We start from the raw sequence: 17,715 nt of genomic DNA, 5'->3' as shown, positions 1-17,715 counted from the left end.
ATACTCCAATTTCCTCTAATGATATGCGCACCAAACATATTTTTAACTGAGCGCAATTAACAGAAAACTGAAAATATTCTCAAAAGAAAAATTTTTACTAAAAGATTTTTATTTATGTAAATTATAAAGAAGAAGGCAATTCAGTTGTATACCACGGAATTTTAAACGTTATTCAGCATCAATGCCCGATTAAACATAATTTATAAAGATGGATTCGTCTCCTCTTTTTACTTTTGATTTCTTAATTTAACGCTAATATAAGTTTTATATTTTATATAATGCAATTTTTACTTTGTATGGAATAACACTTAATTATACATTCATTTCATATAGTTTGATTTCAGTTGTAATCATAACAAAACGAAAAATTTCTGTGCAGCGTCATTTGAAAAAATATGTATAAAGAACTCACTAAGGTACAAAATTATAGAATAATGCAATTTGAAATTGTCTGAATGGGATCTTTAAATAGTAGTTCTTGTCTGACTTTCATTGTGTTTGTTTAAGAGTGTGCCGTGTGGTTTATTTGTTGATTCCTCTGTCGTATAGTATCAAACCACTAAATACTTGTCCATATAAATGATTTCGTTTAAATATTTATTTATATATAGAATTATATATATTTTATGCTATATAATAACTATGCAAGTTCTGCATGTATGCATGTTGCGCTTCATTTACCACTCATTTTACTTGGATATTTTCATTTTGTATTGTTAACACTCATAGTTTCGGGAATGGGAGGAGAGTTTAGGAAAAGTACAAAAGTATACATGGTTTGTCCAAAGCTTTTTAGTTTTAGTTACTTTTTACTACACAGTGTGTATATCGAAATGATAGAGAATACGACCTAATATGAATGCTTCTCCACACGCATTTGGAATAAAAAAATACAAAAACAAGTTGAACTTAACTAAGTTGAAGTACATAAAACATTACAAGATACACCACAACTTCTAAATTCAGCTACACTACGATTTGTTGTTTGATTGGAGATTTATTCACTGTCTATGTTGAGGCCCACACGTTTCTCCTCCTCCAGCATGGCGTCCAGCTCGTCCGTGAGATTGGCCAGCATATTGCCAATGTCGTTTAGAACGTTCACCGAAACTTTGGGCGGAACGCCATTGTTTATGGCCACAGTTGGAACGGCTGCTTCCGGCGAGCTGGCAGGCTCCACCGCCGATCCTCCGGAATTCGACATATCCAATGTGGGTGAGCGCAGGTGCAAGGCACTTCCACCACTGGCTGTGCTGCCCATGCTTTCACTCCGCGCCAATGTGGCATCGTGCAACGAACTGGAAGATTTCAGCGAATGGAACGAGTGCGCTATGTTCGCGATGGTGTTCGTGGAGGAGGAGCTGGAGCTCGAACTGGAGGAGTGCAGGTGTGCGGGATGGCCGCCGCCGGGTACATTGTTGTTGCCCGCTCCGCCGCCCTGCAGCTCCTGGCGGTTGAGCAGTCGCTGCTTTATCGTCCCGGTGTTCTCGTTGGCAAAGGGTATCGTATCAATCGAATCGATGCTGGAAGTCGACTTGCTGTCGTGATACTTTTCACAGTGTATCTCTGCCGTTGTCTGTTGAATGGTGGCATAGTTTGCGTAGATCGGCTGCTGACCAGTCCCCGCACCCGCCTGCTGTTGCTGCCAGTGCTGCGCCGTGTGGCCGTAGAACATGTGCTGCCCCTGCTGCTGTTGGGCGGCTGCCTGTTGATGCGCCTGCGCAGCCGCTCCCGACGGCACTCCCTCTCCGCTCAGCGTGCGGGAGTTGCGTATGCTGCAGTGGCGTCTGGGTGGCTCAGGAGCTATCTTCTTGCCCGTCAAGGGACTGCCGCTCATATAGTTCTGTAAAGGAAGATAGCCATTAGTTAAGAAGAGTTCCAAAGCCAGAATCCACGGTTGCCACTTTGGTTTTCTTTCTATCAAATACACTTTGATATAAACAACTATGGCAACCGCAGAGAAGTGTTGCTAATGATCCATGGAACCCTAACTCACCGTTCCGCCCTCCACACCGCTGGCCGCACCATACTCCGCCGCAGCGGCTGCATTCATGTAATGGTGGTGCTCCAGAGGCGGCATGGTGTTGAGTACCGCCCGCTGCAGGATGCCCCGCTGCTGGCGTGGCAGAGTTCCACCGCCTTCCTGCTCGTAGAGCAGCTCCCTCGTGGCGTCGTTGGTGGGTGTGATGTCGCCGTCGTCGTAGGATCGCCGCCATCCAATGCCTGGCGCATTGTTGCCCAGGAGACGGGCGGCTGCCGCCTGCTGCTGTTGCTGGTGGAGCAGCTGCTGGTGGTGATGCTGCTGCTGCAGTGTGGCCGCTGCAGCCATTGCCGCCGCAGCCGCCGCTGTTGTGGGCGGCCCAAAGTGGCCGTAGTCCGTGGTTGTGTAATGGCTGAAGGTCAGATGGCTGCGCGTGCTGTTGTCGTGGATGTCCTCCAAAGATTCCAGGCTCTTGCCGCGCGGCTGACGCACCTGCAGAAAAGGATAAGAGGCTCGTTATGAGGTGCACACCTTTTTGAAATTAATGAGGCCAGTTTTCATTTAAGTTAATAGCGAAACAACGAAACAAGGCATGATTTTGCCTCTTTCAAAAAGAGTAACTAAAATTCGTAAACCCTCTATTGTGTAGTTAAACAATAAACGAAATGAATAACATAAATAAAAATAGGCATTTCGAAGCATTATTAACTAAATTTGAAATTCGCAAATCAACGATGTTCGCGATGCAGAAGTTAGCTCGCGGCTAAAATGTCAGAGGGCACTCGAAAGTTCAAGGCCAGCGGGCTGCTACGCTTTTCAGCTGTTGAGAACCAAGTGCCCACCTTAATGAGCACCACGTCGTTGCCCGAGCAACACTCGTGGTTGCTGCCCGTGCAGTAGTAGGCGTCTCCGTTGGCGAGGCTGCTGTTGAGGCAGCTGCTCCCAGATGGGGCAGTGGCATTCAGGACACTGCTGGTGGCATAGATTTTCGTGTCGTCCCACGACACGCGGGTGGTTGGCACATAGGATGGCGTACTGGGTATGGGCACATTGAATTGCCAGGGCTTCCGCTGGTACTCCTGATGGGTCACCATTCCGATGGGGGAAATCATACAAAACAAATACAAATACAAATCAAAATCAAATAAAATCAAATTAAGTTAAGGCAAAGAAAGGTGTTTTATGATTTTAGAGGGAAAACACAACAAAAACTTGAGAGTGTAGCTTGAGTAATGTAAAATCCTTTTATTAACTTGGACCACTAGAACAATATTGTGAATCCTTGCTGTATATAGAAGCACTTCTCACCTGCTGTTGGTAGGCATTGGCGCCGCCTGGGTTCCACTTTCCGCTAATGATGTCCTTCACACGCTTGATGGCCAGCAGAATCTTCTTTTGGTGGCCCAACTTGACAATGCCAATGTCCTCGAGATCCTCCCAAGTCACTTGGGTTACGTCGCGCACCGTCTTATAGTTCTGCTCCAGTAACGGCTGAATGTACTCCTCCAGACGCAGCAGCTGCAGCCATTCCTCTATGGATCCCTGGAAATACGAGGGAGATTCGAATTGAGACGTCATTATCGTTATGTTTTATTGGAGCCAGCTAATCGCATTTGATTCATGTCAGAGTTGGGAACACAGATCGGCACAGACTACAAATTGTCCATGAACTAGTTCAGACCCCACTGATAAAGGGGGAATCGAATGGAATGGGTTCGATTGCTCTGGGTTACATACGAGTATAAGGCTGGGACTGGGCTGGTGTCTCTCATGATGAGCCTATCCACCCGTCGCTCGTCGTCGCTCCAGCTCTAATCAGTTGTAATTGATAAGATATGACATAAATCGCGTCAAAGCACAGGCATAAAGAAACGAATAAAAGCCAAAACTCGTTGCTGTCGTCATTAAACGGTAGCTGGCTAGCCCGACTCGTAACCAAAAGTCGCTATGTATACCCGTATACCCCCAGATAAATACACATATACGATGCAGTCAAAAATCGTTGGCTTCAGCGCTTCATACACACTTTATGCCCCATGTACGCAATGTGTTAATCAGTTTTCTTCGTTTTTTTGGTAGCTCTATGACTGCCTGCTCTTTCGGCAGCTAAATTGCTGTTGATTTCAATTTAATTAAACGCCTTGTCTGCTGCGAAATGTGATGTGATTGCTGGAAACCTCATTGAAAGCGTTTGATTGCTATTCTAACAATCATTCGAGCTATAGGAAAAAAGTCCACCTTATATAAAAGTACCTATGCACATGACATCAGCGGAGAACAAGTCTGTTGTCTCCTTGGACCGATAATTCAATTAGGGCATTACATATGCACATACATATTATTGGCCATTTAATTTTTAAAGTATGCCAGAGAAATTCGAATGTGTTTTGTAAAATAAATGGCATCGAAGCTAGACAGCATAAATTTCCATTGGGAAACCGCCAGTAAACCCACTTTTTTGTAAAGTAGGTATGAAAATATTTCTTGATCTTGAGCTTCGTTGTTCAATTGTTTATTTAGAAACTCTCCACCGAGGAATGCCACTTCACACACTATTTTAATGTATGCCTCACAACTCCGAGGTGAATGTCGCACCAAAACAACAATAATGACAAGCCCGCAGCTCTATAAGCCCCATATGCTAATCGAAATCCTCCAGCCTCAGCCAAAAGGGCGAAGATCTCCAGCAGGCACGACACCATATATTATACTAAAACTTTGACAAAATATTTATCTAAACAACAATTTGGTTTTTGCTGCTTCACTGTGGCTTCACTTTGAGTTCGCTTCTCCGAAATCCATTAGCAGGTAGCATATGGTATGACACTAAACAGCAGCGGCAGCCATCATTAGAGCAGGCAAAAACGAAAAGAAAACAGGTTTTTGAAAAGCAAATCGGTGACCAAGAGACAAAAAACAAACTGTACGTACTATGTACAACAAAAACTATGTATGAGAAAAAAGTTCAAGCGAATGCGTCAGTCAGAAAACCAAAATACCATTTTGGTCCCCACTAACGGAACCCGAGAAATGTAGGAATATATTAGCCAACTTCAGCGCCTTGCGACCTTCAAGGTCGTTTGCTGATTGTGGGGCTCGCTGCGGAGATTGGCGACCGTTTAATAACCGTTTCCTTCCCGCGCTCACCTTTCAGTTATTTCGCTTTATTTCCTTTTTCGCCAAGATAAAGATGTGTGCGAGAAAAGAAAGCCGCAGAGGCTGTAGAATGTTGGCTAATGAGCGAAGTGCGCTTGGTTTTTTGCTCGAGTCTCGCTCGTTATGGTGATGTAAGTGAAGGTACACGTAACGAAAATAACTGGGAAGCTATAGGATCTGTTAACATGAAATATTGGGCAACGGAAATATCTATCTGTGAGAGTCAACTATTGATTGTTTACAGACATGAGCTCACAACTGTTGTGGTGCAGTAACTTTATAAATCACTTTGGCATTTAAAGACACTGAAGCAGTTTTGCAGTTTTCAGCAGTTTTCTAATATTGTTACCTTGCGTAGCAGGAAAGACGAAATTTCTCAGTGTCTTGGAGGCCTACAACCGCACCCCAAAAGACAAAGAGTGTCTCGCCCAAGATCAACAAATAAGACATATCGAATGGAGCGATAAAGAACGACAACAATACGGGTAACTCGAACGCAAAACTTGGCTAACTTGCGAAAACAGTCACGGCGCGTTATATAAACAGAAAAATAAGGCATAAAAAAGGGAATGCCGAACAACAAAAAGCGCAAAATTCTACACAGCTAGTAAAATATTATCGAGCATTTTTCAGCTGAAATACAAAACCGTCTGTGAAGCAAACAAAAAAAACCAAGATCTGAGGTCATACTGATTTGAAAAATTGCAGCTAAAAAGCATGGCAAATCGGTCGAAAAAGATTCGAGGCGGTGCGATAATGAAACACCAATATGGAGGTTATTAGATGGAGCAAAACTAGCAATTAACCGAAATCGAATCGAACGGAATGTGGCACAAGTCCGAGTTTGTTGAATGATCGATAAAGGCGATAAATGATATTTTCTGTGTTCGCTCCGCCGGCAGGTGGGCTGCAATATAGCCGAGTGGGCGGGAATGCAGTTATACACCCATATACTTAACTATATACATATGTATCTATATATATGCATCTGTCTGACGAAATGAATCAGTCGGAGCTGCAGTTGAAGTTGAAGATTATGGCCGTTGGGTGTTAATCGGCTCCGGAATGCAGCTCTCCGTGAATATGGAACTCGTGCCACGAATGTGGATATGGTGCGAGTATAGTCGGACAATTAATGTTAATTTATGGAGGCATTTTTTTTTTTTACATTTTTGGAGCATTTCTTCAAAGGCACAACATGGACTTGGACTTGGATTCGTTTCCAAGTGGAGCTTAAAATTCGGAATAATTATGTTGGTCAAGTTTTAAACTTTGAACCAATTCCACAGCGATATGCATGTTTCGCATCTTATTTGGTATGCATTTCCATATGCACAGCGTGTTGATTTTATTCGGGGTTAGTCATTCGACTTGAAAGCGTTGTTTAGGGCCAAACGTGAAATGCATATTGATAAGACCTCAGGTGGTTGCATTTTGTAAGGCACGTACTTTTCGTACGAATTTTGGTGCAGTTAACTGGGAAAGGTAAGTTTGCTGAATAATCTACAAGCGCGAATTTGAAGGCGGAAGTTTGTCAAGTAATTCATATAGGTTGTTATGGAAACACCCACCAACTCAAGAATAATCATTTCTATTCCTTATTCGTTATTATTATATTAATAAAAATGCATTTAAATTGAACAAGTTGATCTTGTTATAAATGCAAAGCACCAAAGGCCATACGCAGAACCAATTCAACGGCGGAAGTAATGCCAGCTTATGCGAATCCTATCAGATTTTGTTTTTTGGACTCAACAGTTTGTTCACCTGCGATTACGCGATTCAAATCCATTATTTCTGCGCCTGGAACTCGACTTTGAATGGCATTTCACCGAATGAGCATTGTTGGCCATCATCTCAGTCATTCAGCTGGAACCTTGATCTGTCAGATCGATTGGCTAATGATCGGCTTCGATCCGCAGAGCAATTTTCTGCGATGGAGCAGGTTGCTGATGCTATTTCAAGTTCAACTTAATGTCACCACAGAAACGCGCACGAATGGACTTTTAGTTTGTATATTTATTCACTTTGCTCTTCGTGTTTTTAATGAATTGTTGATGGGTATTAATGTGCGCATATTTAATAAAATTCCTTTATTAAAAAAATGAGCTGACGGCGCTGTTTTAAGTTCTCGTTTTCTCCTTCGCATGTGGGAAACAAGTTTATTTTTTCTGCTCACTCTTTTTGTTTTTTCGCAAATGCTTATTTAATGAATATAAAAGATAAGCCGGTAACTAAACAAGCAAACAGGGAAAACGGCGAAAAGAGAGGAAAGGGTGTTGCCGGCCACAATTAATGCCAATATGGCAATTTGCCAAGCTCTCAGCAGTGTGTGTGTGTGTGCCTATCTGTGTTAACAATGACTAAATAAGTTGCTCTACGTGATTGCAGGCCAACGTCCACAGTAGTTGATCGCTAGCCTCGCCATTAGCTGCCATACTTTATTGTTGCCATAATCTTTATCGTATTCAAACTTTAATGAGCCACTTCCTTTCCAATCGATTCAGGTTTTACTTTTCCTTTAAACTATTTTAATATTTTTAGCTTCACCTCTAAGAACTTACGAAACTTACGAACTTTTCTCTATTAAAATTTAAAAATATTGTTAGCAAAAGGTTTTTTTGTTTAATGAAATAGGTCAACTTTAATACACCCACGGCGTGTAGTAAAGTACTTCGCAATTTGAAAATAGCTGCAAGGGTTTCCACCAAAAAGTCTCTACTGTACCACGAGGTGCATCACGAGTTGAACTGGTTCTGTACTGATTAGATAGGCAAATATTTGTTGGTGTGCTAACAAACAGATACTTTTCCGGAACTCTCGACTTTATTGTGGAGAGATAAAGTCCGTTCTAGAAAAATATGTTCAAAGCTCACTATTTACTAATAAAATTATTTTACTTACCGGCACGAAATGCGGCAAATTGTCGAGCACCTGCAGCTTGTCGATCCGCTGCTTGATCCGCTCACGATGATGCGGATTCTTGATGCCAATGGCGGTGAGATCCTCCGGCGTCATGCGCGCAATGGTGGGCAGATCGTAGCCCGCGGCGATGAACAGCTGGGCGTACTCCTCGTGCTTCATCTCCAGCAGCCAGTCGATGATGAGCTCATCGTTCCGCTGGCGATCCACACTGCCAATGGAGCACGAGCTCACGGAACTGCAGCGCGGCGAGGAGAGTGGAGCACGAATCGAGGCGCCCGACGAGGACACACCCGTCAGGTAGGAGGATGCCCGACCCGAGTCCAAGCTGGCTGTGCTGTGACGAGATCCAGAGCCCGCCGAGCCCGACGAGGAGCCTGGCGAATCTCGGCCAGGCGATTGGGTTAGATCGATGCCCTGATCCTCCTGCAGGGCCAGCTGCTGGTGGTAGTAAACGGCCGCTTTGTGGGTGAGCGGTTCGCGCAAAGTGGCACAGAAAACGGGTGGCGGTGGAACCATGGCAACACCGGGCTTTCCGGCTCCGGGAGGGGGTGCTCCAACCACCGTCGCTCCACCTCCTCCTCCGCCGCCCGTGGAAGGGGCTACCGTTGAAGTGTTGCCCACTTCATCCTTAAGACGCAGGGCCACACTCGTCTCCCGGGGCAAATTGAAGCCACCCTCCTCCAGCGAGGGCGACGAAACGATGCTGCTGCCGCTCATGCTGATCCCATCGTCCGCCTGGTGGTTTTGGTGATGGCGCAGTGGTCCGCTCAGCCGGTAGAGCGGTATCGACGGCTGATGGTGCGGATGATGGTGATGGGGATGGTGGTGGTGCTGGTGAAGCTGCTGCGGCTGCTGATAGAGATGCAAATCCTGCGGCGTATCCCCTGGTATCGTTGGCGGTTGCACCTTCTTAGCCTGTGCGGTGGATGCATGCGGCTTCAGCGAACGATGCATGATTATTATGCGCCTCTACTGGCCGCCGGGGCCGTAACTTCGCCGACTCCTGGTGGAAAAACACACAGAGAGAAAAGAAAATAGGAAAATGGAAAAATCAGTACTGCAGTTGGGAAAATGTGTCCGCCAGATGTGTGTGCCAGAAAACAAGAAATCTGCATAATTGGTCATAGACAGTTTTGATGTTCTACTCTAAAAATAGGGCTCACAACAATGTTTACATGGCGAGTCAATAAACTGCGCCACGGGTTCTTCAACTCCCCTCCAGCTTCATGTTTTTAGGCCCCAACCCAATCCCTGTCCCATTTATCTACTCCACTGCATTACAATTTTCATTCACAAAAAAGTAGTTAACTTAAAAGGTTGCGGCGGGGGAAATACCCATTACGTTAGCTAAATTAATATATCTTTGCGACTGATGATTTAATGTCTTCAAATACATAACATTGACCAATATTTAGGGATTTTCTTGGAGCTCAAGTTGTTTGGGAAGCTATAAAGTCGCGTTGCTCTACAGTTTTTCTTTGACTTTTTAAAGTGAATTATTATTAAGATGGTGTTATAAAAATTGAATGAACTTCCAATCATAATAGGAAATTGGCCCGAATTCACCAATTATTTGAGTTATTTGTACAGATGTTCATGTATCTGCCCGATACGCCCTGGATGCCCCCAAAAACCAATACCCATGCCCGTGTTCTAAGCAGCTGGCAGACAGAGACGGCACGAGGTGGTCAGAGGGAGACAGGGCGAGAGCACGCAAAAGGGCGAGGACTATGAGGCTTTGGCTTTGGCTGCGGCACGAGCTGTGTCAAAGTTCGTTGACTGCATTCTGCGGTCGGGAGGGGGCAGATTGGGCTGCTGTCTAGTCGGCAGCGTCATAATACACTCGAAAAATGCACGGGCAGACCTCGGACGAGCGAAATCTGGCAGAAAGTCACGAACGAAGCCCTCGACATGTCATTAACAGCAGGGCGCAGAAATATAGCCGCCCGATTTACGGGGAAACAATAAAAGAGGCAAAAAAGCCAAGCTGCAACAGCAATTTCCTGGCAATTCGCTTACAAAGTAAGTGAGTGCGCGCGGGCACTGCAAATGAACATGGGAAATGGAAAAACAAGTGTTTTGGAATTCAAAAGACTGCAACTGCCATTGCAATTGCCGCCCGACTATCGATAACTGGCGGGGCAGCCACCTGTTCGATTGGAGCCTCGCTGCTGCCCGGCCGGCGAGTGAAAATCCAAAGCACCAGGTGTCATAATCCGAGTGGTTTTCCTTCCACCCTCCCCCAAAAATGTGTGTGCGTGGGCTGCGCTGGGAAATATGTGTTGGTAAAGCGTAGGAAAAACTGCAAAGCGCATACCGGTGGCAGTAGTAAATCTCATTTACAAGCTGCCTTTTTAATGAATTTTTATGTATGCGACGTGCCGGAAAAATAGGGAAAAACTGCAACCGTTGCGAAAACCCCCCGCCTTCCCGACAAAGAGAGCAAATCCTCTCTCGGCGAGAGAGCGAGAGAGTTTTCGCGTAGTAGGGTAGTATATCAACTGCAGCAGCAAATGTGGGTTGCGGTTTCTTTGTATTGTTGTTGTTTTGCCGCCCACACGAGCTGCACCCATGCAACCCCCTTTCCCCACCCTCCACCTATTCCTGTACCCAAAACCACCCACCCACCAGATGTTGTTGAACCGTTTCATGCGGCCGGCATTGCAGTTTTTTCCTTAGTTAAATTTTTGTCTTTTACCCCGTGTTTTTGTTATCCCATTTTTATGAGCTACCATTGTTGTTAGGAGCTGTAAGTTTAATTGCAAACATGGAACAGGCAAGCCCCCTTACTGCCTCATAAAAGTGGGGGGAGTTGGGGTGGTGCAATAATGTGCAGTGAGAAAAAGTACGCCAAATACTACTAAATTGCCTACTTGAGCAGTAGGACATATATTGGTATATACAATATCTTTTCAATGTCAACAATTTTCTCTTTGACTCTTTTTAAGCTATACAAGCAAAGTTGCAAAACATAGGTTTTTCAACAAATACGAATTATACTATTAGTTTTCCTCAGTGCACACCCCGTACTGTGGGTGGTGAGTAATCGTAATGAGCATAACACTTGCCCTGCTTGTCATGCACAACGAATGAATGCCGGCTTTGGCTTTTAAGTGTGGATTTATATCCAAATATCGAAATCAATTTTGAATCTATTGAAAGGGTCTCCCCTGGCGAGTGTTCACTGTTGTGCAGCATAAAAACTGATTGGAAATGCAATTGGAGGCTTGGGACCTTTTGGGTGTTGGCAAATACATAAATACAAAAGGGAAATAGTCGGCTGGCGGGTAGTTGGTGGGTGGTTGGGCGGCCAACAGGCTGAAAGATTTATTGATTGTCACACACACACACCCATATATATATACAAACACACTCGGGCACACACATATTGATTGATGTACAATAAAGCGGAGTTGCGGTTTTGAAGTTGGCAGCAAAAACGCTGAGCAACTAAAAATAATTATGGTTACACCAGAGCTCTCAACACATTGAGGCACACAGATACAAAGATAGCAGGGCAAACTGATAAATCAGATACAAAATGACCGCAATCTTTATACTCTACGGAAGAGCTGCATTGAAAACTAAATTGCGGTTGCCAACTTTATAAGTTGAGTATACAAACTTTTACGGATTCCATAAATAACCTTTATAAGATGTTGGTATTTTCGTCAATTTAGGGATTATAGAAGTCTGTTTATAATTCGAAACTCAATAACTGTCAGGAAACCCAACATTTGCGAATCCGTGAAATGTAATCCTTTGAAAGAAGAATATTGACGCTTCACCCTTCACTCCAAAAGGCGACTGAGAAGAAGCGTATTTAATCTTCGCTAGATTCGTTCCATTTAGTGGCTCGTTTTCTTCTCTTTCATAGCGTTTTTGTCGCTGTCGAGAGCCGTTAAAGTTTACTGGCATGAGTAATCAGCCAAATGGAGCGCAATAAAATGGCAAACGGTAACACGGCCAATCTATCACCAGAACGGCCAGCTCAGTGGGCACACCACACCACCCACTGGAGCACCAGAATCACCCCCGCACTGGACCCACTAGATGGCACATAGTGCTAGTATGATAGTATGGCATCGTGTGTGTGGACCGGACCCACAGGAGGTTGGCATCAAATGAGGCGCATCTCAATCTCATGTTTATTAACGCTGCCAGTGGGCGAGTGTGTGCTGGTGTCATTAAGCCAGATAGATAAAGTAAGGTCCCGCAGTTGAAAAATAAAACACCACCATACCACGTAGCCCATACCATCCGGACTCCAGTCGGCCAGCACTTCATTATTGACAACAAAAGGTTGGCCGACTCTGCTTCTTATTTATCAGCTGCGGGTGTTTTGCATATGACAAGTTTTTTTTCACTCTTTCACTCGCTTTTTCCCTTTTTTTTTTTTATTATCCCCTACTGCCCCTTATTTTCTTTATTTCGCCCCGAAATGCAATGGACTAAGTTCGGTCGTACTTTATTCGTGTTTACCACGCCCGGGTTTGAAGTAGAGAAAAGGTTTTGTACTTAGTAGAATATTCTGTCAGGCCAAACAAAAAGAGAGAAAGCTACACACACAGGGAGAAAAACAATCTAAGCTTTTAGGTTTTAGGGGCAAAATGTTTTACTTTGAGAATTCATTTTATAAACTAAAGTACATGACTGACACTATTTGCTTTTTTTTACTCATATGCAAGGAGAAACGTGGTAGGAACTAGGATTATATTCAAAAACCAAATGCATTGAACTAGATCTGTACACCGGTGATTATACATTTTGTAAGTGAATTTCGAGGGCTCAGAGGGGATTTGATTTGGGTTTTTCCGCTGTGCAGCAGCCACAAGTAACGTGGAGCGACAACAACCAACGACCGCACAAAAGATGGTGTCGATGATGATGCTGCCTGCCTCGCGATTCCCTGCCGCCTTAAAACTTTACCATCTCTTTGCCACAAAGGCTGTCGATAGCGCGAGATGTTGATCTTGCAAAGCGCAGAGACAAGCAGCAACCACAAACTTCGACTGAGACTCCAACTCGAAGCTCCAGCAACAATAAATGGCCACAGGCAGCCGAAACTTGTTTTGCCTGTAAAAGGGAGTTGTCGCTGTTGTTGTTGCTCGTGCATTGTCTCTGCGTTTTGTTTCAGGTTTCAGGCAAACGCCAAGAACAGGCAGAAACAGCGCCATAACAGCTATATGAAGTGAAATGCAATAAGGAGCATCGAGGGAGCTGTACTGCTACCCTACAAATGAACGATAGTGAGGACAGTTGGAGCTGGATAAATAGCTTGAAAAACCTTAAAAGACCTGCCAAATTAAAACAGAAAAACCTATAATCAAGGATCGTGTTAATATTTTGGAAGAACATATTTATTTGTTCTTCAGCTAACAATCAATTTAAGCCAGCCAAAGAAAAAAAGGAATATTTACTGCAATTACAATTTTCATTTATTGCCAGTTAAACCTGAAAGACTTTGCTTGATTGCTCTAATTAAAGGTAATTTCCAGTGGGATATATTGCAATTATCAGCCATTTTCAAAGTTCATCTTCCTTGAATACGGCCCATGCATAAATAATGGTCTAATGGCGGAACCCCATCCCATTCCAAACCCCATTCCAAAATCAATAACGCACATGTTCAATGGCAATGGCCAAATTAGGCGGCCATGTTCCATTAGGAGTATCCCACCCCAATCCGTAAATCACTCTACAAATTCCGCGCATAGCCCGATCCGATATACCTCGTATACCTCGTACTATGGTCGATGTTTTGGAGGAGCGGAATAAAGCTCGTAGGAGGAAAATGCAGCGCTGAAGATGTGTCAAATGTGTGGGCGGGCGGGCGCTGAACGGACAGACATACGGACAGGCGGACGGACGGACAGACGGATAACTTACGTGCAGTTTAACGGTTAATGCAAACGAAGACGACATTGCGTTGCGCATATGGCATGTAGCACAGTCAGTACAGGAAAAATGAAGACAGAAAACAGAGACGGACCAAATACGGCGGACAGGCACGTAGAGAAATATACTCCAAGACGTACCAAAAGCGGCCATCAATTCCTTCTTTTTGTACATTTTCTTCTATTTCTTTTTTGTTGGTCAAGAAGAAAGGGGCAAACAAGTTGTAAGGCGAGCAATGAGTGCAGACAAAAGCAGTTGCAAGACATGAAGAAGAAAGGCAAGGGAGATAAGTGGGAGGTACACAGGAAAATTGTGGATACTTTTCAAGTTTGATTAGACACTTATAATGTCAGAGATGACAAGACATGACCCCACATGGCAGTAGTTTGTCTGCAATAAAATCACGCGAACCTGGAAGGATCGAATCGCCAACACCTAGTGCTTCACACAAATATCTGAAGAATTCGCGTGATAGCAAAATACATTCTCACATCTACATCTATTTCAGGATTTCCTATTAAAGCCCTATCCACATCTGTGGTATACCAAGCAATTAAGCCCAAATTATTATTTCCAAAAAACCGTGGATATAACTTTTTTTTTACAAATTTATATGGCTTAAACTACTTTTTTTCGGTGTAGTCATTAATAATGGAGGGCAGTTTTCAGCGTTTTACAGCTACATTAAACTTTTTGAGACGTTTTTTGAGGCACTTGCCTCGTGCCCCGCCCACCGCCCACAATTTTCGGCGAAAAATCGTATGCGGCTTACTACTACGCACACACACACTACGAAACGTAGTCACACGCACACATGCGTACGATTTTGCAGAACAACTGTGCAAAAAATATGCAAATTACCATGTTAAAATGATGAATTTCTTCGAGATTTCGATGCGAACCGATTGATGGCACTTGAAATTCACATTAACTGCGGTTTTCACCAAGATTCCAATTGATTTTTCATACGAAAAATGCTGTGCAAAAATTTCTTTTTACGTTAACACCAACACACATGCACGCACACACACACACACTCACGCGCGCGGACATATACCGAGCAGAAAAGTAGCTGTATGTTGAGAATTGGAGAATCGCAGACCCCGAGCGAGAGGAGCCCGAAAAAAGAGAAGCGCCGACGACCGCAAGCCAAAGCGTATTGAATCGCGGCTCCAGCATTCGAGCATTAAAGCCAGGTCCGTAAAATCCGATTGGAGTCCGGAGTCCTCGAAGTTGCAAGTGAGAGAGACAGAGAGAGCGCGCCAGCTGAGCGAGCTCCAAAGGAGAGCGAATGCGCAACTTGTACTTGTACTTGCCTTCCCCTTCTCCTCGTCCCACAATCTCTCTCACTCGCTCGCAAGGAGAGAAAACCATTTTTCTCAGCGGCCAATTTGTTGCAATTGAAACAATAACAATTCCGCTGGGCAATTTGTTTCGGGCCTGGCAAATTAGTTAGTTAATAAATGAATGAAAAGGGGGACTGGGGGAAAGGAAGCGGCGAAAGAGAAATGGGAAAACAAAGCGTAGCTTCAATAAGCAGGCACAGGCATTATTCCCTAAAGTGGTTGCCATTGGCAACGATGGAAATGCACTCGGCACAGTGGAACCGCTCAGGGAGATTGGCTTCAGGAAACTAAGCTGAAACCAAGCAAACTTATGCCGAAGCCCTGATATACCAAAGGATATTTACAAGACAGAAGCCCTCACTGTAGGATCTACAACTTAGTATGACGTTTATGCACATTGAAGCAGTTGCTATATGAAAGCTTAAACATATTAAGTTAGGCTTCAAAAAGATACAGCCTATTTATACGTTCAATGTTCCTATAAATACCATCAAACAGTAAGATACAAATAGATCGTTCAACTTGGTTTACTTCTTCCTTGCAGCGAGAAGATTAATGAGGAGTGGGAGTGGGGACAGCAATTGATAATCTCCTTATCTGTCCCACTGTGCGTTGAATGCCACGGAAAAGACAAACAAACCGAGCACACACACACACGCAAGAGAATGAACCAAGCACAACCACTTTTCATGCCGCACAAGGCAATAAGAGAAATAGAGAGATGGAGCCACTTGGGGAGAGAGAGAGAGAGGCTCCATCAGCGGTAACTCTATTTGAGAAGCGCGCAGCTGCACGCTCTCTCTCTCTCTCTCTCTAATCTCTTGGTGGAGCCATGGCCGCCCGACTCCCCTCCCCCACCGTTATTCTAACACTTCATTGGAGACAACGACATCAAGTCATTTGATTCCCACACAAATCTCTGCATATTGAGCGCGGACTCTCTCTCCATCCATCTCGCTCTCACTCGTTTCATTATGGCAAGTGAGTTATGGCTTTTTTCGTGTGTGTGTGTGTGTGTACTGCTGCGCTTTCTATTGATTTATATGAGTTTTATGGCGCAATCTGAGCTATAACAGCCAAAGAGCAGAAAAAATTTACCTAGAGCTCTAGTCTCGATTTTAATTATGGCAAGGGGAAATTATGCATACGGGGAATTAATTAAAATAAAAAATAAAAAAAAACATTAAAGTACAAGACGTTAAAGTTTATTGCACCCCCACTACTCACGACCAGAGTTGTCACGTGTCATTGGCAATGCCAGACACGTGTTGGTTTATTAATTACATAAGCCTAAACAGCGGCAGCTGCAGTCGTGAGTGCCCCTCCTCCTGATTGTCTTTTGTTTCCTTTCTTTTTTTGGAAACCCAATTTCCTGCAGATGCTAAAGATGCCGCATTGAATACAAGGCGCAACGAAACAGCTGGCAACCCTCAGAAGTGACAGATGGCGACGCCGACGTTGACGCAGGCAGCGCAGGACGAAGGCCGCATCAAAATAAAAACACAAAAAAGAGTTGCCGCCTGTGCGAAATGCATTGAAAACAACCGAGCGTATTTAATTGTAAATGTAATTAAAAACACATAGTATAAACTTACGTTAGCAGAAAAAATTACTATTTTCCAGGCTTTTGGCTAAGGTCTCTCCGCCCCTTGTCTTGCCTTTCGACAAATCACATAAATCACAAGCGTAACGAAAGCTGGCACACAAAATGTAAACAATGTAAAACGCTCGTAATTGTTGCTTTTGTAGCTTAATGAATTTCACGTTTTTTATGGCTTTTTCCACAAAAACAGGAGACAAACAAACGGCATCAAACGCACACACACACACTCTCACAGCAAAACTCTCTGTTTGTTGTCTTTATTTTATGTCTACGACGCGCGAGTAAAACATAAAAACCAGATTAATTTCAGGCAGACGAAAATGTTGACGCTTTTTTTCGTTGGTTTCTTTTAAGCTGAATTTCTTGTTCAGTTGTTGTTGTCGCGACTGCTCTTTTTTATTTGCTGAGCCGCCATTTTCTTTTGTGGTAATTTGGTCATTTTATTTTACAATTCTTTGATTTATATAGCACAGTTTTCAAACATAGTATTTGTAATCACTTTATTTCGTTGTAATACTCGTAATTGTGTTTTATTCCGTTTTTGAATCTAACGACAAAAGAACGGGTTTCCGCTACGAACGTCCGAACAGCGGAAAAACGAAAACAAAACTTAGTGTGATCGCAGCGTGGCCAATGTAAAATCCCAAATTATCGAAATATCGATTGCACACAAAGTATTGAAATATCGATGATTTAGTATTTCGGTATATTAGGCGTCTGAAAGTAACCGGATTAGTATTTACTATGTTCCCTGTTCTTTGAATGCAGTTTGTAACTTTATGTTCATTGTTTTATGCTTACCGTTA

General features: G+C 43.7%; 1 protein-coding gene across 5 annotated transcripts; it reads right to left on the bottom strand.

The window, feature by feature from the left end:
- Window positions 1-91: 91 nt before the first annotated feature.
- Window positions 92-17,551, bottom strand: LOC6548973 (caskin-2). 5 transcript variants are annotated; one of them, XM_001975520.3, is made up of 6 exons: window positions 16,902-17,551; window positions 8,042-9,065; window positions 3,290-3,523; window positions 2,824-3,060; window positions 1,997-2,473; window positions 92-1,843 (listed from the first exon to the last, which is right to left on the bottom strand). In XM_001975520.3, the coding sequence occupies exons 2-6, from the start codon at window positions 9,014-9,016 to the stop codon at window positions 998-1,000; spliced, it is 2,769 nt and encodes a 922-aa protein (XP_001975556.1). In that variant the 5' UTR covers window positions 9,017-9,065; window positions 16,902-17,551; the 3' UTR covers window positions 92-997. The 5 variants fall into 5 exon arrangements, with proteins under 5 accessions (XP_001975556.1, XP_015011677.1, XP_015011679.1 ...); XM_015156191.2 differs by lacking the exon at window positions 16,902-17,551 and adding an exon at window positions 14,822-15,161; XM_015156193.2 differs by lacking the exon at window positions 2,824-3,060.
- Between the last annotated feature and the right edge of the window lie 164 nt (window positions 17,552-17,715).

Source organism: Drosophila erecta, unplaced genomic scaffold (assembly GCF_003286155.1).
Source record: "Drosophila erecta strain 14021-0224.00,06,07 unplaced genomic scaffold, DereRS2 tig00000092-arrow-pilon, whole genome shotgun sequence".
Classification (NCBI taxonomy): Eukaryota; Metazoa; Arthropoda; class Insecta; order Diptera; family Drosophilidae; genus Drosophila; species Drosophila erecta.
This window is presented reverse-complemented; position numbering and strand designations above follow the sequence as displayed.